At 45.9% G+C, this 23,038-nt stretch overlaps 1 protein-coding gene across 1 annotated transcript in view; it reads left to right on the top strand.

The window, feature by feature from the left end:
* The first annotated feature begins 7,384 nt into the window (after positions 1-7,384).
* Positions 7,385-23,038, top strand: part of LOC119446376 (neuralized-like protein 4) — a 41,508-nt gene continuing 25,854 nt past the window's right edge. The window contains exons 1-10 of the mRNA XM_049664885.1: positions 7,385-7,575; positions 9,463-9,811; positions 11,000-11,223; positions 12,465-12,576; positions 13,780-13,868; positions 14,635-14,851; positions 16,306-16,405; positions 18,756-19,023; positions 19,598-19,760; positions 22,183-22,461. Of these exons, the coding sequence (XP_049520842.1) occupies positions 7,408-7,575; positions 9,463-9,811; positions 11,000-11,223; positions 12,465-12,576; positions 13,780-13,868; positions 14,635-14,851; positions 16,306-16,405; positions 18,756-19,023; positions 19,598-19,760; positions 22,183-22,461 (1,969 nt within the window). The 5' untranslated portion in view covers positions 7,385-7,407. The remainder of the gene's footprint in view (positions 7,576-9,462; positions 9,812-10,999; positions 11,224-12,464; positions 12,577-13,779; positions 13,869-14,634; positions 14,852-16,305; positions 16,406-18,755; positions 19,024-19,597; positions 19,761-22,182; positions 22,462-23,038) is intronic.

Below are 23,038 nucleotides of genomic sequence, written 5' to 3'. Positions count from 1 at the left end.
GGTGGGAGATCTGCACGCTCCAGATTTACTGCTCTAAAAAGGCATACAGCTATTAGGCGAGTACGCTTCCTCCCCAGGCTTCAGAAAAAAAAAAAAAGAGTGAAATGAGAAATAAGGCGAATGAGCTTGTGTTGCGGACGGTGTCGGGCCGGTTCGCTCGACCCGTTAATTAAAACGGTTGCATCAGTTCAATGTTGTCCGTCTCTATAATACGAGCCTTAATGCGCCAAATGCGCCTGGGGGTGTTATGGGTTACGGAGAAAACGGAAATATATGGGAAGAACGGCCCGATCACCTGCGGCTGACACCAACTTCGCGGCTTTGAAAGCCGCCAATCCGTGAAAGGAAACCGTAAGGACTACGTAAGAAGTATGTTAATGCAACGTTGCAATACCGACTTGTGCGGTGTTCGCTGGCTCATTATGCTCACGTTACATACATCCATCCATTTCGCACAGATCGCATGCCCTGGCATCTTGTATTGGGAAACAAGATTGGCCAACTTGGGCCACAATGCCCACCGGCGATGACGTCTGACGTCTTCGCCTCCCCCGTCCAGAAGACAAAGCCCCGTTTGTTCGTCCGTCCACGGCGTGGTATAGTCAATCCAGAGTTGTGCGCCCTTTTAATAGGAGCGCTAGCTGCCGCGTACAACATTTTCGAGGCAATATTTCAAGGGCAGACGCCCGGTATGAAACTGAACGGTATGAACCTGAATCAGAAATGTGTATTTCCTATGAATGAAGTCCAATTTTGGGGCTTACTGTCAGTGCTCAAGGATTATCCCCAGTTGAATCGAAAGTGAGTGGTCTCCGAAATGCTGCTGCTCTTACAGATTGTAAGTCACTGCAGTTCTTTTTGGGGCTTGCAGGATACTATGCAAAGTTTTTACCGCATTATGCTGATACGGTTGAACCACTGCGCCGAATGCTCCGGCAAGGGCAAACATTCGAGTGGTCTGAAGAAGCTTATGCCAGTTTTGATAAGATAAAGCAACTGCTTGCAGATAAGTCCATAGTACATGTATTTGATGAAAGCCTTCCTGTTGCCATCACTACTGATGCATCAATTGTCGGTATCGGAGTAGTTTTTCAGCAGTTGAAGGGTGAACAGCTGGTCACTGTTGCTTTTGCCTCGCGAACATTGTCGCCAACTGAGCGCAGGTATTCGGCAGGTGAACGCGAGCCCTTACATGCGTATTTGCGTGTGAGAAATGTCACGTGTATCTGTGTGGTCGCCATTTTACTTTGCGTACTGACCACCAAGCGTTAACCACATTACTTGCTGCTGGTTCAGTAGGGCGACGTCCATTACGCATTGCCAGATGGTGTGCCAAACTCCTACATTATAACTTCACAGTTCAGTATTCATCATCATCATCATCAGTCTATATTTTATGTCCACTGCAGGACGAAGGCCTCTCCCTGCGACCTCCAATTACCCCTGTCTTGCGCTAGCGTATTCCAACTTGCGCCTGCAAATTTCCTAACTTCATCACCCCATCTGGTTTTTTGCCGACCTCGACTGCGCTTCCCTTCTCTTACTATCCATTCTGTAACCCTAATGGTCCACCGGTTATCTATCCTACGCATTACATGGCCTGCCCAGCTCCATTTCTTCCGCTTAATGTCAACTAGAATATCGGCTACACCCGTTTGTTCTCTGATCCGCACCGCTCTCTTCCTGTCTCTTAACGTTAGTCCTAATATTTTTGTTCCATCGCTCTTTGTGCAGTCCTTAACTTGTTCTCGAGCTCCTTTGTTAACCTCCAAGTTTCTGCCCCATATGTTAGCACTGGTAGTATGCAATGATTGTACACTTTTCTTTTCAATCGACAGTGGTAAGCTCCCAGTCAGGGTTTGGCAATGCCTGCCGTATGTACTCCAACCCAATTTTATTCTTCTGTAAATTTCTTTCTCAGTGATCAGGGTCATATGTAAGTAATTGATCTAGGTAAACGTACTCATTTAGAGACTCCAGAGGCTGACTGGCGATCCTGAATTCTTGTTCCCTTGCCAGTCTATTGAACATTATCTTTGTCTTCTGCATATTCATCTTCAACCCAATTCTTACACTTTCTCGATTAAGGTCCTCAATCATTTGCTGTAATTCGTCTCCATCGTTGCTGAATAGGACAATGTCAGTCTGCAAACCGAAGGTTGCTGAGATATTACCGCAGCTAATACGCTGCAGTGCTAAACATTATTGCCTACACAATGTTGTCTGCATTGCTACATCATAACCATAATCATTATTTATTGCTGAACCTTTGTAATCAAAGCGCATTGACACAATGACATCGGCTCGTGTTACATGGATGGAAAAGGTTTACCCACAGAACAAAACCGAAGAAAGGTGATTGTAACGCATTCGCTAGTAAAGCGAAGATTCCCGGCCTCCGCCTAGAAGTCAACAGCAAGGGTGCGCGATCGCCTCCTGCATATTGCCTGTATCCGTGAGAAAACCAAATATTAATCGTCACCCACTCACGCGTGCATGGCAGCCCAGTTCAAAGAAAATTCAAGAACTGAAAAAATATTACCAGGTGTCCTATAGCTATCGCCTAAGAGACGCGAATGCGAGTCTTGTAAAATATACTGTAATTCACCTCAATCCACACTTAATCGACTTTAATCCTCCTTAATCCACCTTATTCGACCTTAATCCACCCTAATCCTCTTTAATACACTTTAATCGACCTTAAACCATCTTAATCCTCCTTCCTGCACGTTAATCGACGTTAATCCACCCTAATCCTCCTTATTACATCTTGATCCATCCTAAACCACCCTAATCCAACTTAATCCTCCTTAAGCGACCCTAGCCCTCCTTATTTACCCTTTATCCACCTTAATCGACCTTAAACCACCTTAATCTAATCATTAATCAGTCATGAATTTGCTTTGCTATTCATTAACAATCTATATTATACACGGCTTCTGGCCTTCATTAGGTCACGTTACTTTCTGTACCTCATACGCTCACCTTGAAACATATCCAACTAAGGGTCTCGCCTTAAAATGTTGACTAGCTGGTACTCATCACCTTCAATACCACGGGTATACTTCGCACAAATTTTTCAGGCCCTGCATTCATTGTATTTAAGTGACTGACACGCACATCGAAGCTGTAAACAGCTCCTCTACAAGCTGCTATTCCGATTTTCAGTAAAACGGGCAACGGATCCTAACAATCACGAAAAGTGCGATCGAGAGGCTGTATCTTCGGGTATATTTGTTCAGTGGAAAGCAGAATCTATAATGCTGCATTTCCGATTGAATAACAGTTGACGACGTGCGAGGTGAGGGAGTCCCAGCAGAATATTCAGCATTCTGAGGAGAACCACATTTTTATGCAACGTACAAATTGCCGCAACAAAAACGCTAATGAGCAGGCCGGAAGAATTGAAAAAATGCAGCATTAGGGGATGCTTTGATATGAGCAATAAGAAAGGCGCCTTACCTCGCAAACAGTACTGTTCCTTGTCGGAACGAAGTTCTTTCAGCCAATGTTGTGCAGCCACTGGTTCTTGCGCAAGCCATCACGCTTTCCTTGCGGTATCGTAAAAACTGCATAGCCATCATCGCGCTTCTTGCTGCAGTTATATGCGCAGCAGCACGGCACAGCGCTAGCAGACACTGCACGAAACAACGTGCAATGTTAGTGTGCGACGTTCTCTATACGCTGAGCCAACCGAGCTCAGGCGCAAAATGGTGCGAACGAAAAAGCAAAACACAAGCAAAACGCGAGCTCCGCTCGTTTCCAAGAGCAACGGCATGGAGACCAGTCATCGTGCAGGAAAACGGGCGCAAGACCGTCTGACGCGGAGGGGACTCGTGAGGGGCGAGGAAGTCGCGCGCCGGCGGCATAGTACAAAGAGTGGCGGTACATTAGAATTATCAAGGGGCTTTAGCCGGTGGTAGAGTGCCTCGATGCGCGCGCCCCCGCGCGGGCATCAAGGCACCCTAGCCGGTGGTAAAGCCCCTGCCGGTGGGCGCTCGCTGCGCCCTCTGTATGACGTTGCACCCCGCGCTCCACAGCTGTGATAACTGGGAGTATAGAAGGGGAGAGCTCGCGTCGCCGCAGCCATAGTTGAGGCCGCAGTATGGATGGTGAGAAGTCGGCCAGTGGGGAACTAGTTTGGACCTGGTTCTTCAGCGGAACTTTGACGAGTCTAACTACGCCATTGATGATGTCGCCACAAAAGCCCATTACAATACGGATCATTGAAGCGCATTAATTGGGGTGAAAAATACAGTTTTACCCGTTGGTTGACCACAACGTCTCTCCTTTCTTAGTCTAGTGTGAAACAACTAAGTTTAATAACATGTCTATACAAGCGAAGCCTAAGCGCAGCCGGGGGTTCGTAGCTATCGCTACTCGGCTAAGTTTAACCAGAGCTAAACCACAGTCAATTTTTAATTCTTTTATGATAGACTTATTCGCGATCATGCAGCTCGAAATCAGTTAAACAGAGACAACCGAGTTCCCTGTTTCTCATTGAGTACGACATTTGTTTGGGGCGTTCGGCCGATTTCCATTACATCAAACTGCGTAAGTATACATCGAACAAATTTAAGGCGGGGCCATTTTATTGTTAATCGGCTGACCTGAGCAACTCGATCCCCAGTTCGACCAATTGGCTCACTCCCGGCTATGTGCGAATATACTGTTCATAGCCTTCTTTTTTTCCCCAGGGGTAAAAAAATAAGAGTGCAGCTTGCACTAGTGGTGCAAGGCTGGAGCCAACAGCGGAGCTTGTGACCGACCAAGCTACAGCCATGGGCGCTATCCCGACGACACTGGATACTCAAACGCAGGCTCTCGCGTTCTCGTTCTCGAAACTCGGGATCTTCGACTCGACAACGCCTCTTCTCGGCTGCAGCTTCGGCACGGTATTCCGGATCGGCTCTCCGCACGACGCGCTTCAAGACGCGGCCTGGCGAAGCGTTGACATGTCTAGGCGAAGCGAGGCACATGTGGTTGCTAGGCGACGCGAAGTGACGTCATGGCTAGACGGAGCAGGTGCGCGGTCGTAGCGGCGGCGAAGCGAGGCGCAGCTGTGCCAAGTGGTTGCTAGGCAACGCGCGGTGACGTCATCGCCAGACGCAGGTTTCTGGTCTACGGGCCAACCTCCGGCTTAAACAGCTCCGCTGTTAAAAGGCTCTCCGTCCAGCTGCCGCTTTGGTAGTGAAGTTTGACCATGGCGCGCACACTTTCAAGTCACACAATCTCGTACAGGTGCGCTCGTGCGACTTCGCAATAAGCTGCTGTAGCTCGCTCGCTCACCGCGCGCATAACGACCGGCGCGAGAACCTCGCCGAGCGTCTCACCGCCGAGCCTTTCGGACAGCAGGGCTGCCATGCTGGACAGGATGAACTGGTTCGCCTTGGCCGCGGGCGACGCTTCCAGAACTGGTCGTCCATGCAGCTGGTCCAGGAGGGTCTAGATGAGCCGGTGTATGGCTGCGTCCCGAGATACGGCGGTCACAGCCTCGATGCTTACAGAGTTTTCATCATCATCATCGCCGAACGCAAACCCTTAGACGCCACAAATCTCATGCACGCGCGACAGGCAAGGGAAGCTGCCCGAGAAAGCCAAGCTGCTTACGGTTTATCTGAGAAAAAAAAAAAACTTTATTTTCGCATGAAAGCATGCAAATGGCGATCGAAAGCAACATCATTAAGTAGAAAGAGCTTGAAAGGAACGAAGCGAAATAACAAGCGTAGGCGACAATGCTGTCATCAATTGGTAACCACATAAAGGAGACGCGCAGGATGACGACATTTGATGTTGCAGAAATTTACCGTCAGCTCCCGCCTCGTCCACTTGCAAGCGGTTCTGTTGCGAGGCATGATCCGGCTCGGCATTAGCTACAAGAGCGAGATCTCATCCTGTAAGAAAATTTTCGTGCAACGAAAAGACGCAACACACCAAGGAAAAAGACAGGCGAAAGGAAAGAGCAACGAACTTTATTCCGAGAAAGCATCGCAATATATAGCCAAGCCACACATGCGCGGCAAGGTTCCACGCATCACACCACCCTAGATGAGTCAATAAGAAATATGTGCTAGTTTAAAAAGCATCTAAGAAATTCAAACTCGGCGCCGCGCAACACCACTGACGTATCGCTAATGCAGATATCGCATAGCGATACGATCGCATATCTGCATTAGCGATACGTCAGTGGTCTTGCGCGGCGCCGAATTTGAATTTCTTAGATGCTTTTTAAACTAGCACACATTTCTTATTGACTCATCTAGGGTGGTGTGATGCGTGGAACCTTGCCGCGCATGTGTGGCTTGGCTATATATTGCGATGCTTTCTCGGAATAAAGTTCGTTGCTCTTTCCTTTCGCCTGTCTTTTTCCTTGGTGTGTTGCGTCTTTTCGTTGTATGAAGCATGTACCAACTAGCCCAACAACACGTTTTATAAAGAAAATTTTCGTTGCATGAAAGCAGTGGTTTTTGACAATATGAGAAGAGAGAGAGAGAGAGAAAATGATTTAATGAAAGGCAGGGAGGTTAACCAGGACTGAGCCCGGTTGGCTACCCAACACTGGGGGAAGGGAAAAGGGGAGAGAGAGATTAAGAGAAGAATAGAAAGAAGAATAGATCTCTGCTCTATCACTGACGATCAATCAGTCCAGGTCATAGACGGTCACAATACGACAATATGACAATATGAGAAAATGAATATGAGATAAGGGACATGGTTCCAATGTATCAGTTGAGACATTTACCTGGGTTGGGGACTCAATCCCTTCAAGAGCACGCTTTGGGGTCGGAGTGAAAAATGAGCTATTCGAACCCGTTTACGTTACATCGCGTTCGAATAGTGGTTTCGTCTCCCGGAAGAAGCCTTAAAATTAAATTAAAAATGTATTATTGCCATAACAATTAGATGAACGCTCTAGGCGGATTTCGGCGTCGTTGTTCATGTGCGATTAGATCGCGCGATGTTTGCTGTGAGTGTGAAGGAAAGCGTGCACGTGTGATCCAGGATGGCAGCTTGTCCTGCATGATGCTCGAGCTCATGTATTCAAAGGCGCAGTATGGTGGGGTATATCGTGGGAAGGGTAGCTGAAGCGAGTGAAGGTTCCTGATCAAGCCCCCCCCCCCCCCCCCCCCCCCCCCTGTGTACGCCCCTGCCGGGGTCTGGCCTAAGACGAAACTGCGGTTGCGCAGAACGAGTGTATTGTTTTAGCAGTGCTGGCGGGCTCAGTTAGGCAAATACAAATAAGCTGTATCAATCACTTGGCTGATGAGCGACATCATGCATGGTTTGTATTTACCGCGCCTTCGTTTAGTTGCCGCGCGCGTCACCAATGTTGTGATGGCAGCACCTGCGTTAAGCAGGCGTGCGCCATCTTGGGAGGAAAAGAGGGACGCCGATGGCCGCTGCGCTATGGCACCCAGTTCGTTTCATCCGAAAAAAGGCTGTTTAGTGGTGACCAGCAACGAAAACCGCACGGCGCAGCGGATCCACCCACACCAAGAGTTCAACAATGGCATCGTTATGAGCGCTCAGCCACTTCGGGATAATCAGCTGTTTGAAGTCAGGATCGACAAGAAGGCAAGCGCCTCCACCTCCCTCAAATAGAGTCACTACACGGCACCTGATCAGTCTCCGGAGGTCAGCCTTCAGCTGAAGCAGCTTTCAAGCTGTTTGGGTGCCATTCACGAAGCGCATACACACGCCAGTTTGCGGTGAAAGTTTACTTCCGAAGTGTCGAGTTGGAGGTGTTCGATCAACCGGCTCCTGAAACGATGTTTTGCGGCGGCTCCCGGCCAGAGTGGAGGGGAAAAAAGTAAAAATAAATTTCGGGTCGATCGTTTCGCACCTCCAGCGTTCTGTAGTGACATTTGTAGCTTGCTTTATTGTCCTAGCGTACTTTGGTCCGACTGGTCTGAAGGACTGAATGCTGCGATGGGGGGTGCCACACTACGCGCTTTTTCCGTTCTCTCAGCTAAACTAAAGCGCTTATGACAGCGCGCCGGTGGAAGAGGAAAGAACGTGTTTTCGCGTGAACTGCACATCACTAGGGTTCAAATGGATCTTGTTGACATGCATGTAGTGATGCGACGAAATTCCCTACGCGTGGCACGGTTTGTGATATCGTTCTAGGGATAGTTCGGCGAGGCGGTTTTGGAAAGTTGTCGCAGCGAAAGAGCCCTCTGCACTCAGCTGCCGCGTTGTTTTCCCTGATGTTTCTTTTTTTTTACTTTTTTCTGTCATCGCTCCTTGAAAGCGGTTAAGGTTGCAATTGATGTCTGGCGCTGTGAAAGTAGCTTTTTTCCAAGAAATCCCGCGGCAAAATCTTTTTGAATCTCTCTCTGGCATCTATGCGTGTTTCCATCACTGAAGTATAATTGCATTCCCTGCGTCCGGTATTGCTGCCTGAATATTGAATATTGCATGATGTGTTACCTTAGCTCCAGTTTAACATCGATCATCTTCGGCACATTTTTATATCCCCTTCAAGCGCCAATTCTGTCCACTGAAAATTTCTTTCTGCCACATTTCTTGCGTCTTCGGACTGATTAAGAGCGTGCTGCAAGCAGAGCAGATTAAGAATATTTAATTCTTGGACGTACTTTGGAAGTTTACAAAAATGTGGAATCGATGCACGAATTCTCTGCAGGAACATCAGATATGAGAAAGTAAATTATTTCATGACTGGCATACTTGAAAAGTGTTTATCCAGCAACTTCAAAAAGGTGCCTGATATAAAACACGGTCAGAAAGAAATTAAGAAGTGAACCTGCTACATGACAGCATTCTGGCACCCAGAGAAGGACACTTGGACGTCTACCTTCCAACCCCTTTCAATGAAATACTTGTCAGATATCATTCACATTTGCAGCAAGCGTCCTATCAAAAGTGACTCAAGATGTACATGACACATTTTAAACATTGATATTTTCATTGGTGCTCTTGCTTTTGATGTGCTATCTTGGTGTTCACAATTGTGCGCGCAGTGCTTGAAGGGGACATGATAAAATTTCCACGCAACTCGTTTGCTTAACCAATGCATTCTGCTAGCACGCAGTGTCACTGGTGAGTTATTGAAAGTGCTTCTTCAGAAAGTATGAAATGCAATGACGAGACTAAAACGAAGATGGCAGTGCATTTGTGAACCCACAGCTGATACGTATTGCTATTGCAGTAGCAAACTTTCAGCTAATAAAAGGAATGTTGCAGGTGAGCATATGGGGGGGGGGTCTCTGTTGTCTATGTTGCGGAGAGAGTAGGCGTTCCTAGTTTGGGGGAACCTTCGCACGCGCTTACGTCAGTTGCCACAGCCATGTTCTGATGCAGGCAATCTACAAAAATGCCTATACGCAAGCTTTGGGAGCTCATTTGGTAAAAAATAAAATGGAGACCTCGACTACAGCATCTGGTATAATCCCTGTGCTACCTTGGGACATCAATAATCTGTCGGTAAAACTTGTGGTGCAGGTGTCAACATGGAGTGGCTCCATAGAGATTGGCGTGACAGCCCTGGACCCCAGCACGCTCACGTTTCCGTCGAGTGCCACCAACCTCCGCGAGGGCTCTTGGGTCATGTCTGGCACTGGCGTGCTGCAGGACGGCAAGACACTGGTCGAGGAGTACGGCACGGACCTCGACCAGCTCGGCGAGGGTGACCGTGTTGGCGTCATGCGCACCTCAAGCGGCGAGCTGAAGTTCTTTGTCAATGGCCGGAGCCAGGGTGTGGCTGCAAGTCAAATTCCGCCACAGGTGCACGCTGTGGTTGACCTGTACGGGAAGTGTGCCCAGATATCCATCGTGGAGGATGGCGATCCACGTGAGTTTATCCTTGGACATCCACATTTCTACTCGTGTTCTATCATCGTTTTTTTAGCCCATGGCAATGTACTACACAAGCGCAAGTTGAAACGCGAAAGGTGTACAAACCAAATCTGATGTGTCACGTGCAGTGGTCTCAACACATTGATGGTTGTCATCTTACCCGAACGATCACGACACAATGAAGAATTCTTGTACTAGCTGCTTTCCACTGGGCTGTGTCAAAACCAAACGCTCCGCGGTTTACATTTGTCAAAAGCAGCAGCACCTTTGGGGGCATGAGCATCTTTTAGATTCTGTTAGGTTAGCTTGCATAGTATTGCGTCTGTGAAGTTCCTGGTGCCAGAAAGGCTTGGATTGTGGGGACACAAGTTTGTCTTTCTTCCTGGAGCTTTCGAAGTGTACGGGCAGAAGAAAAGGCCCAGTAAATGTCGAGTCAGCTGTGATCACTCACGAGATGCAGTCACATGCTTGAAAGTAAATGTCGAGTCAGCTGTGATCACTCACGAGATGCAGTCACATGCTTGAAAGGTTCGTGCGCTCTTGTATAAGCTCTGTGAGTTTACGGTAGTATACAGGGTGTTCCAACTATCATGCACCAGGATTTAAAAATACACCAATGCCACGTAGCTGGACAGAATCAAGGTAATGTTGTTTGCGGTTGCTTGGAGATACAATTATTTTTTGCATTCTGCCTAATTACATAATTAGTGTTAATTAATTAATCAACTTCTCAAATATTTAAATTAGATTAAAACTGTACATGCAAAATTGCCACGTGACTGGCCGCTCGTGGCACCTTGAGTGTGTTCGCGTGCTTCTTTCACACTCTGAAAAACACTTTTATGTAGCACGTATTGAGCAACAGAAAGCTGTATCGGGAGTTTTTCATGTTGCTCTACAATTTTCTCATTGACACTTTTCATCTTAATAATAATATTTGAAAAGTTGATTAATTAATTAAGTATAATTATGTACTTAGGCGGAATGCAAAAAATAATCCGAGTATCTCCAAACGACAGCAAACATTACCTTGGTTCTGTCCAGCTACGTTGCATTTGCATATTTTTAAATCTTGGTGCATGATAGTTGGGACACCCTGTATAATTGAAGATAGCAATAAAGGAAGTAAACAATAAAAAGATTTATGATCCATGCGTCTTGTTTTTTATTTTGTTTTTTGCAGCACTGTCGGCAGGGGATAACATAAGCTGCGAGAATATTGTCACCTTGGGAGCAGCTGCATGTGGACCTCCGTCGGATGATCCCCTGCGATTTCACACACGGTGCGGTTCATTGGTGCAGCTCTCCAACGACAACCGGACAGCAGAGAGGCGGCGGCCCTCGGACGAATTCAACAATGGTGTCGTTATGACACACAGGTCGCTGAGAGATGACGAGTGGTTTGAGGTGAGGCCTGTTGAGTTTATTTTTAGTGGTGTCTAACATTTTTAGTTCACTGATTATTCTGCGTTCTGAATATGATTGCTTCTGGAATTGCTTTCCGAGGGAAAAGAAAAGTGCAAGCCAGCTAATGTTTAAACCACGAATATGTCTTTCAGGTGCGTTCTTGTGTGCCCGCAATTTCTTGCTTTAATCTGGACCTTTTTCTATTGTTGCAAATAATTGGAATGAGATACAGCTATACTCCGATTTCACACTTAGCAGGCAACACTACGGGAGTTATACAGGTAGTGGGGCCACTGAAATATATCGCTGCGTGCATTTCATATTGAACTAACTTGTGATTTGCAATGCCTTCTGCAGAATAACGGCTTGATATTTTGTAGCTATAACATAATGTCGTTGCAGTAAATCATGTATTTTTTGTATACCTTGAGCTTCTAGTATATAATGCATTACATTTTGGCTACAAGTGCACCCGGTGCGCCATGGAAGCTATTCGCTGAGCACGGTCGTGAAAACATACAAGCGTATCACTCTGCTCATTGCTCCCTGGGTAATAGATTCAAATGTGCCGTGTCTTCTATGTGTCAATTTTTTCACACATATTGCAACTTTAATGCATGAAACCAAGTTACGTGGTACATTCCAATCTCTTTCTGTCAGGTAGCACGCACAATTTTTTCGGTTGCAAATGCAAACTGCGGGAGAAATTACTCTCACCTTAGCAGCATTGCCTGCTATGTGTGAAACAAAGTGTACTGAGTTTGGCTCACTGTAGCTATCACATTGATGTTTGTTGAGATTTGTATATGGGGGTAGGGGGGCATTATTTGTAAATGTAATGGAAGCCACTGAGTGTCCCAAGCGTTGCTGTGTTCTCACTGTATCATGCCATGTTTCAAGACTTCAAATGCCAGAACGCTTCGGAGGGTGGAGTGGGAGAGATTGTGTACGTCTATAGAGCTTTTGAGCAGTGAAGGCTCAGTAGGAGGCCAACTTGATCTACTGAAGTCAGGTGCTGTCATGCATGCAGTGGCTTTGTTTCTTTTGAAAAAGACTACACCAGTGTACGTCAGGGTCTGCTGCATCACTGTGCTACTTATCACTGAATGCGTCCTTTAACATGGGGTTTTTGTCGCTAACAGCAATTTTCTGTCCTCCATAATTTATGCTGCAAGACCTCCTCCTGCCTTGTTTTGTGTTAAAGTACTGTCTGTTCTTAGAACTTGCTTTTTCATGCACAGCTCCGAATCGATGAACTGGTGAACAAATGGTCGGGCTCCATCGAGCTAGGAGTTACCACTCACAGTCCCGAGACTCTGGAGTTCCCGGCAACCATGACAAACATGCGCTCAGGTCAGTTTCAGCAATGTTGTGTGCATCTTAACTGTGCGAGAATCCAATCATTCACATTAAAAATGAATGGAAAGAGCTAGAAAACAGGATCCAACTAGCCAGATGCTCAGCCTAACATGCTCCTATAAATGGAGCACTGTGTTGAGCTTTGGTAAGTTCCTGAGAGGCTGCTTTTGATAGCTGTGCTGTTCAGTTTAAGAGTTTTGGCTCCAGTAATAAAAATTGATAGGTCTCTTTTTATGGTATAGAATATAGTAGACTTCCGTTAATTCGACTCCGTGTAATTCGATTTTTCAGTTATTTCGATCCCGACAGAAGGGCGCGGACAGCGCCCATGCATTTCTATGGGCCCAAGTTAGTTATTTCGATCTTTAGTTATTTCGATCTTGAAATTGGTCTTCACCGGATAATTCGAACTTGACAAGTCAACATGCATGCACCTGACCCCCATGGTTACCCCAATAGCAGCCCCATGCTGCCATTACTGGAAGCATGCCTCGGTGGAGCCTATTAGGAGAGAGTGAATATGTTGAACACACATCATCTTCTACCAAAAAAACACTTATTTTCGACCTGCCCTAAGAAGATCTTTCAAGCAATTATGGTAGCTCACAATGTCTGATTAGACTATCTACCAGATTATAATTCTCACTTTTTTTTTTTTTTCACCAAAAAGCCTGTAAACTGTCTACATGGTGCAGTTCGATCCGAAACTAAAACCACGTTCGCGGCATTTGTATGCTTTACCGCATAACACAACTGTATTGCAACGAAGCTGACTTCAAAAAACAACTGTGCAATGAAGCTGGCTTTAGGAAACCGGCCGCCATTGTGCAGCACATATTGACCCTTGTCCAGTTTTCTTGCTAAAAAGTTGTGCGCGCATTCGGTTTCTACTTTGTTTAGAAGCTTTGTCATTTCTATGTTAATTTTCTACGTCAGACACAGAGAAAGTGGGCGCGCATTTGATTCGGGGCATGTTAAAATCGGGCAAATACTGCCAAATGAATCAGTGGTGCGTTTTTGCATTTTTTTTCTGCATTTTGTTTACTTTGACTCACCAGATAATTTGATCTATTTGGTCGGTCCGATCAGGGTCAAATTAACGGAAGTCCACTGTATGTGCTTTGAGTTAACATCAAGGATCACTTTTAGTAAACAGGCTGGCAGTAACAGCAGATTTCCTTTTGCTTCCTATGCCAGGTACCATAATGATGAGCGGCTCAGGGATTCTCACAAACGGCAAAGGCAGTAGGCGGGAATATGGCAACTACAACCTGGATGAACTTCATGTAAGTGGCCATTGGGGCAATTGCTTTGTCTAGTTCATTTGGTTAAGTAGTTCGTCAAATATATATTTTTCTTTCTCGGCGATTTACTGTGATAGCCCTTCGAGCATGAAACTGGGAGACTGCAGACCACAGCGAAGATTGAATTTATGTAAAAGCGTCCATGTGCAATTGCGAAATTGCAAGGCGCGCTAACCACTAACCAAATATTGTACCATGGCACAATATTTGGCAACTGATGTAGGGCTTGTTGGGCATGTAGCGTGAGTGACACAGGGATGGTGTACCTTAGTCTGCTTCAGAAGCAGCAGCAGGAAACACGCTGGCATAGCATAGCTGGTGTCTATTGCAGGACATGCGCAACATGGTTTTCAGTGCAGGCACAATTAACAGCATTCCTCCTGGGAGGACAACTGTTTGCTCTTTTTTAGATGTTGATAAATGTAGTGTTGTCATGTTGTGGCATCATCATTTTTATCGTGCCGCTGTCGTCATGTCGTTGTTGCACACAGTTTGCGCAGGACTACGGTAGTTTTGCACAAAGTTGGTCGAAGGAGAAATTGCTGTCGCAGTAAAGGAGTTGAGAGTTGGGAGAAATGACTCAAGTTTGCTTTTCTTTTTTCCCATCTTAGCGTTCCATCTCCTCACTAATATGTCCTCACCTAAATACTTTTTCCTTTGCTCTTTATGTTTATAGCACACTTCTGTTACACCGCTCACGAGATTACAGCGAGCTCTGTCAGAGAGTTCCCCTGCTCATGTGATGCAGGAGGGCGACAGGATAGGGGTAGTGCGCAAGTCCAACGGCAACCTGCACTACTACATCAACGGCATGGACCAGGGTGTGGCCTCAGGGAATGTGCCCAAGGTGGTGTACGGAGTGGTGGACCTGTATGGCATGACCGTCAAGGTCACTCTGCTTGACCACAACGAGAGCTCTCACAGACACGTGGCATCTCCCAGCGATGAAAGCAAGGCCATCAAAGGTGAGAGCACTTAGGCCAGTTCTGCGTCAGCGCTGCGACATTGCATGTGTTTTGGCTTTACCATGAACTTGTTTCAGCAGCCGAAAACAATATTTTTCACGTTTTTCGCTGGCTGCAGTTACTGCTGGCTCACCAGTTTGGCCAGGGATTCACTTTTGTTCAGAGCCATGATGTCACACGTCTTTTTGGTGCCTGCAGTGTGACAAAAGTATGGGCTTCAACATCACAATGCATTGTGAGGTTGTGTCAGCTGAACGCAAGAATCGCGGAGGTCATTCAAAACTGGATGCACACTGAGAACTTTGTCTCAGTATTATGAAGTTGGACTGTTCTTAATTGAATCATAAGGCTAGCATATCACTTTCTGACCAATTCCGCTACCGCTGGAAAGTTACGAAACAAACACAGAGCTGTTCCTACATTGATATTTATCTCCTTTTGATGCTTAATCCCATGTGATTTTCATTACTCTGAGGACGCTGTTGCCACGGGTGGGCCATGTTGACACCGCCGGTTCTGTATGTATGTAGTTAATGGCATGTTTAATGTCTGGTACATGATTTATAGAGGAAAGACCCTTGTTGTCTGCCAGGCACTGAAAAAGATAGCACAGTAGATCGGCTTAGCCACTTGCTGGCAAGGTAAGGAAGCAAGTAATATAGAAAGCAATGGCATGGAGGCCTTTTATGCAGGTGGTCAGCTTCTGTGGTGGTTAAGTTCACTGTTTCAAGTTACAGATTTGAAGGCAACAGTAGTTGTTCATCACCACTAAATGAAGCAGGCAAGGAACAATACTGGACAGATATGTTCTAGTTTTTAGCACTTTACAAGCCAGTACTCCACACAAAATGTTTTATTTTTTTTTTTTTTGTTTGGTGAACTTGAGTGCATCTCAAGGATTTAACTTGAGGAAACTAACTTTAACTTTAACTCCATTGGAAAGCACACTTAATTAAAAATACGCATAGAAGATAGAGCGTTTTTTGCTTAAAATTCTTCTGCCTATTCCAAAGAGCTTGCCATGGTAATGTACAGTGCTCGTGGATTGAAACGCGACAGGCAAATTTTGGCTAGAACACTCCTTATGTGCAATTGCTCGAGAGCACCATGTCATGTTGCTTCAAATCTGGTCACTAAAGGCGACGTGGGCTCTGATCTAAGCATACGAGTCAAGGTTACGCTGATATCACACAAACTACCGACGGTGGAAACAAAAGCATGCACATTGGTTTGGTGTAAATTGTCGCGTTTCAATCCGTGAGCACTTTACATACGAGTACTTATACACATGACATCCAGGAGGGATCGTGCCATTCTGAGTACCTTGTAACTTTCTTTTTCTTCTTCGTCAAGGTTCTTCAAGTTTTGAGATGAGTGTGCTTCACTCATTTCTTTGAAAGTGCATCTGCTGGTGTTTTTATTGCTTGCATTTGCAAACCATTTTCATTTCGCAGATGACACAAATGACCGGGAGACTGAGAGGTTGCTGTTCCACCCACGCTGCGGCGGACGCGCTGTGGTTGTCAACGATGGCCGCACTGCGCGGAGACCTAGGTGGGCTTCTTTCTGCTTAACTCTTTCCCTACCATGGGGAAAATAGGTGTTTTTTGTATGTTAAGGCAGATGTTTTTTTTCCGAAGGAACTACTGCACTCAATCTTTATTGCAATACATAAAAAGAAAGCAAAATGAATGCACTTTTCATGCATAAATGTTTTATTAAGGAGATGTATGTCATAAAAAAGACGTAAATTGTTAAATCAAGATTGTGCGATAAAATTGAATAAAGTTTGTAAAGACACGCTTGGGGGTATCTACTAAGAAAAAAATTTTATGAAAATTATGAGATGTACAAAATATAGTGCCGTCTTTTAGGCACTATCTTCGAAAAATTTAATTTTTCATTGAACAGGTATTCCGCTACAAAAATTTAACTGCAAGCACTACAGTTGGGTGTGCTGGGCTGCAGCCGCTGATGTTCCGGGCTGGTTTGCATTGTCATCGCTTTCAGACTAAAAGTCCGACGAAAAGTCAGCGTCCTCTGACTCGCTGCTATTCTTTGATGTATCGATAAGATCAGCCGCAGAGGCAGCGGAATTGCGATATCTGCGATCTCCCGAAGTGCGCGTGTCGTTTCTGGAGCCAGACATTTTTGCATTCTGCTTTGATGATCGCAAAACTTCAGAGTGCATTTAAAAATCACCACCTGGCGGCGAAAAAGCAAACTGGTTAGAAAACAAAAATATAGTTTCTCTTCTTTCATGTCCGATGGCGCAGTGTGTCCGTAAGTGGCACGGAAGGTCTCGAAAGTGGCATTTTAAACCATCGATAGCTGGTGGCCATTTCTTCGTTCTCCTTTGATGATCACGAAACTTCGAAGCGCGTTTAAAAATCACCGCCTTGCGGGAAAAAAAGCGAACTGCTTAGAAAACCGAAATATAGTTCTCCAACTTCACGCCCGATAGTGCAGTATGTCCGTGAGCGGCGCAGAAGGTCTCGAAAGAGGAGTTGCAAATCATCGATAGAGAGCTAACGATGCCCAATGGAAGTGGTACAGAAAGAGTTAAGGCAAGTCCCTGACTGCAGAAAAATTTGCGCAGGAATTAGTTTTCATCGGCCACTTTAATGAAAGCTCATCCTGCATGGTCAAACGTTGTTGTAACTATTGACACCAGTTGTTCTGAAGATGCAGTATCTTCAAGCTAACAGGCGGCAATATTTTTTAGCTATCAAATTAAGAGTTCAGAAGATGAGGCCGTTCTTATAATTTTGCTATATCCTGCCGAAGCTCCAGCATTCTTTACTAAGTGTGCTTTGCCATTTGTCTCAAGGCATATGTAGCAAAAAATAAATAATAAACAAGAAGGAACATCAAATAAACGCTTGCAGCCCCATGTGATGCAAGCACTGAAGCAATGAGTTGGTGCATTTGTTTTAAATTATGCAACAAGTATAGTCCTCTGGAACTGTAGCTGTGCCCAGAGTACCAGGGCACAGCTACAGAAGGTGATGGGTATCTGCCGTAGACGCAGGAGCAGGGCACTTAGTACAAAATTACAGGTTTGTTGGTTGTAGATGCCCAGGCCCATGTGAGAGCAGGTGTCTGGGCCACTTCAGCCTCAAGCCTCCAAAGACAAACTTCCTTAATGGGGAAAGGTTGTGCTGCCTTCTTAATTCAGTACAGCCCTTGCTCTTTGTCACGTCATACAGCAATCCACAAGGCAGTCGGAAACCAGCGAAGAGGTCAAAGATGTTAAGATGCTGCGCAAAATAGACAGAGACAAACAAAGATGCAGACTGGCACAAGTCCATGTCTGTTCCATCGTTTTTGTCTATCTTGTCGTGTATCTTTCCCTCAGGAACAATTGTTATTGAGGTCAAAGAAGTTGTGCAATACTGGCAGCTGTTTGCTCAATATTGTCACGAGCCAGCGCCAAGAAAGAAGTTTCAACTGGGACGCGCGCTCTGCAAGATTCGGACACTTGAAAGGAGGAAGTAGAGACTGAGGACAGAGGCTTGAGAGTATCCACACCATCTTGTCCAGCTGTCTGTCTTGCCAACACTGTGCACATTTTTGCACAGGTGTCATTTCATGACAAAACTGGTGGAGGTGTGGGTGTAGGTGTTGGAGGTTGTGCATGTCTCCTAGAATGTATTAAAATTTAAACCCAATTGTGTTACTGTAAACAACCTTGAGCAAGAATTAGAATTGTGAGTTGGTAAGCTGGAGGCCATATTTTGTAGCGATGAATGTCATTTTTTGTTCTTTTCAGTCATGCTCCATTGGCTCGGACGTTTCTCAGTAACCATTATCGTCAGTATTAACCCTCAGCAGGATGGGGGACAACCATGGGATACCTTGCTGCTCTCACACTTGTTCTGCGTGAACATTTTTGCCTGTTCAGTGCCCTGGATGGCTTCAACAACGCCGTCGTCCTGACGAACCGTGCGTTACGTCCGGATGAGCTGTTCGAGGTGGTGCTAGAGCAGCAGGTGTCCAAGTGGACAGGCTCCATCGACATCGGGGTGACCATGTTTCCGCCACACCTGCTCGAGTTCCCCACTACCATGACCAACGTGCGGTCGGGCACCTGGGTCATGACTGGCTGCGGTGTCATGCACAACGGCACCGAGGTCATCAAGGACTATTGCCGGAACCTAGACACCTTGCAGGTATGAAAACTGAATGTCCTGACAAAAAAAGTTCTTCAATCGGACAACTGAAAAAAAAAAACTGTATCGTGACACATTGGCACGCAGAAGCAGTTGGTGTGCTGCTGCATACAATGTGTGCTGCTAAATCAACTCTACCCTCCTGCTTACATGACAACCATGTCTCTAGCCAAAAATAATGTGCAATTTTTACCTACAGCAAAGCCACTTCAGTGGTGTATATGTACTGGCCACTTCTGTAGCCTAGTAAAAATTGCAGCTCCTCCAATATATTGGAGTGCCGATTAACCCTTTGAGGGTCGAATTTTTTTGCCAAATGCGACCCCCCAAGGTCGATTTTTTTTATTGCTGATTTAAATTCTTCGAAAGAACCCATTTCGGAGTGTCCATTATCGCAATAAAATAGTTGTTTTGGTTATAGTGCGGATATTCGCGACTCCGGTGACTTACGTTATAAACAGTCTACACTGTAGTGTGTTTGCGTGTTCCCTGTCAAAGTCTGTATCTGTTGGGGCAGTGAAGAAGCTAAAACATAATGCGCTGATGTCACACTTTGAATGACCTACATGCACAGGTGGGGGACAAAGTTGGCGTGAAACGAACATCCGAGGGCAATCTGCATTTCTACATCAACGGAGTGGACCAGGGCATAGCCGCTCACAACGTGCCTGCACGGGTGTATGGCGTTATTGATCTTTACGGACAAGCTGCCCAGGCGTCTGTGGTGGACCACTCTGGTAAGCCAGCACATTGCATTCCTGTGTTAAATCACTGTACCTTAGGAGCATGCCATAGCTCAGGTTTGTTATTAGTGTTTCGCCTGTACTTTTGCTCGTAACCCACCACACTCCCCTCCCCCAATCACAATTCTCGTAAAATGAAAAAGTTGCGAGGCGACTCACCGTCTGCTTGAAGTCGATGAAAGACAATGTCTTCTTGGATGAGTTGGGGCTGAGAATGAGGTGTGTGCATCATGGTTTACTGAGAGAGCCGCACTGGAGCGACGTTTGATCAACGTCAACTAAAGGTTGAATCGCCTCTCACATTTTTGTCCTCAGTAATCATCGGCATCATCAGCCATCACAATCATTATCAGCCAGTCATCGCATACCCAGTGGCGCTGGTTATGTAACACCCAATGACGCTGGGTATAATGTTTAAACTGCTCTATCTTCGGGATTGGCCCACATAGTAGGCTAGGAACAGCTTAGTAACGGACATACCCGATACGGAAAGGTAGTGGTAATTCACCAAAGAAGGCATTGTTTTCTATAAAAAAGTGTAAGAATTAGGCAGAAACAATCGGAGGGTGATCCTTCAAGTCAAGTGATAGCTCCTTGGTAGACCTGGGGAAATACGCTGCTGGGGACACTAATTAATTTGCTCCATTGGCTGATGCTATGAGACATGTGGGCACACAGATGTTAAACTGCCTCCAGGGTTGGCCCACGTCACAAAAAAAAACAAAGAAAGAAATCAAGGACACACATTGGACACTGGTTTCGGGATCAAGCCATCAAGTCACCACCTTTGACTGCATCGTCTCTGGGATCGGCCCAGCTTACTCGTCCAAACGGTTGTCCACGCCAAGTAGGGGGAAAAGCCAAAGAAAGCTTTGATTTTAATGAAAACCTTAAAAAACAGTCATTTCGTTTACGCTGATAACTGCATGCAACAACCTTCAGACCTTTATGAAACCAGCCTGGCATGATTGTTGGCACAAACTGGAGCTCTAGAAACAATCTTATTTGGTATGCTCAGCTATCTCCACTTTTACTGCGACTCAGTGTTGAAGTGTTGCGCGGATTCAAGGCAACGTGGAGCGCATATGTGCATGAGTGATTGCCATTTGGGTGGCATTTTCACAGCAACGAGAATATAATATTCAGGTGCGGCTTCACGACAGTGCGCTCTGCCTTTTGTGGAGCCGCACTCGAAAACCACGCTTAAGTACTAATTCCCGTTCCTGCTTTGTGCTTAACCCTCTAATGCCCAAACGTAGTTCCTCGTCAAGGAAAATTAGAACAACTTGTTTGCCCTTATTTCTGGCCACGGAGAGTACATTTGTACAAAAAACAACCACTGCCATTTGAATTAGATTGTAGTTAGTATACAGTAGAACCCTGTTGATACATTTTCAAGGGACCGTGCAAAAAAAAATTGTAACAGCTGGGAAAACATAACTGTGAGGAAGGCCACCAATCATCACAGCTATGTCAGAAACAGCTCTGCATGGCTGCCAGTACAGCTATTAGACATCTCAGCGCTCGTACTGTGACCGAGGACGGTGCTTGCGCACATGTGCGTATAATTAAGGGATATGTACAATGTTTCCTGAAAGTGGTCCCTTTCAACTCGCTTATGCTTCACCACATAACACCACTCCATTGTGGCAAAGCTGATTTAAGAGAACCAGCTCCAAAATAAATTTAACGCTGCACTCAGTGGATCTGGCCCAGTGTGTGTGGTTCCCAGTAGGCTTTACCTGATGCACACTTCGCGTCGGGTGCTTCGCCGACTGCTGTGTTCATGTGTAGCACCGGGTTTGGGCAACTTTGGTCACTTACTGCAAACCGTGCTTGCTTACTGCAACATGCCCGTCATTTACTGCAACATGCCCAACGCTTACTTCAACGTGCTGGTCGCTTACTGCAACGCATCAGTCACTTGTTGTAACGTACAAGCTGGCTGCACCGCTAAATTTGAGTGACCGCCACATTCAAACACAATGTAAGATGCAGAAGCATTAAAAATTGGCGACATATCAAGGGGAACATAATATACGGAAGTCAAAGGGATTTAGGTCAGGGCCGCGAAGATGCGACGTAGCAGCCGGGAAAAAGCAGCAGCGAGGAATGTATCAATGGGGTTCAACTGTAGTAATTAAAATAATTAACAGTTGGTTTACTGACCCATCCACAACTGAAAACTCGCTCCTGTATATCGAAAATGCTACTATGGGCTGTGCATTAAGTTTCCTGGGCTTACATCATAATTTTGAGGTATCAAACCAACCTATCATATATGCATAGAATATATGGTAGGATGGGTTAAGTTTATTAGAATGTTAGTGTGAGTTAAGCACACAAAAGTACCGTATATGAGCCGCTGAGTCGCTTACCGTGAGCAATGGTGTGCATCTTACCCATTCTCCCGAAGGCACTGAGACCGCACCCGTGCCGGAGCTCTTGTTGGCGGTGCCGTCACCTTCTCTCGCCCTGACTGTGGGTGAGCCGCTGGTTGCAGAGCTGCGCTTCAGCAAGAGGCATGGCCGTAACGCCCGGGTCCTCAACAACGGGCTGACGGCAGTGCGCCCGAACGCTCACGGCGAGTTCAACTTTGCCATCGTCGTCAGCGACCGGCCTCTCACCGACAACCAGCTCTTTGAAGTGGTTATTGATCAGATGGTTGACCGGTGGTCGGGATCCATCGAGGCTGGTGAGTCTCCAATATAGAGGGAAAAAATATATATATACAACGAGGAGGGTCATGTGACAATTTTGAAGCCTAGTCATGAAAAAGTAATTGTGCAGATCTAACGCACATACTGGGATCTATCTGAAGTAGTTAATTGGATGCTATACAATTGGTCATCTTCTGCACAACATTTTGCAGCATAGCACCTGCATGCCTGCCAGGCGGGATGGCAAGACGTTAAGAGCCCCACCACGCGACCGCACATGACCAGTCTCCGGAATCGGACCACTTTGCTATGACATCGTATCCTGGGTCGTTCACCTGCTGAAAATGAAGTTGGCCAGTCCTGGAGATTGTGCAATAGTTAATTGCCCTATCTGCAGGATTGGCCCACTTTACTAGCTTTTTTTTAACTGGGCAAATTACTAAAACACAAATCTTTAATGAACTTCCCCCTGCACTTGTACAAGAACACCAGTATTACAACCTCTGTTACAGATTTGTTTGTAGTCACATATTCGATAAATAAGTAAAACATAGGCAGTTACAATGAAACACATAGGAAAGTTCCCACGTCAAACATTTCCCATAAATTTTA

Source organism: Dermacentor silvarum, chromosome 3 (assembly GCF_013339745.2).
Source record: "Dermacentor silvarum isolate Dsil-2018 chromosome 3, BIME_Dsil_1.4, whole genome shotgun sequence".
Lineage (NCBI taxonomy): Eukaryota > Metazoa > Arthropoda > Arachnida > Ixodida > Ixodidae > Dermacentor > Dermacentor silvarum.
This window is presented reverse-complemented; position numbering and strand designations above follow the sequence as displayed.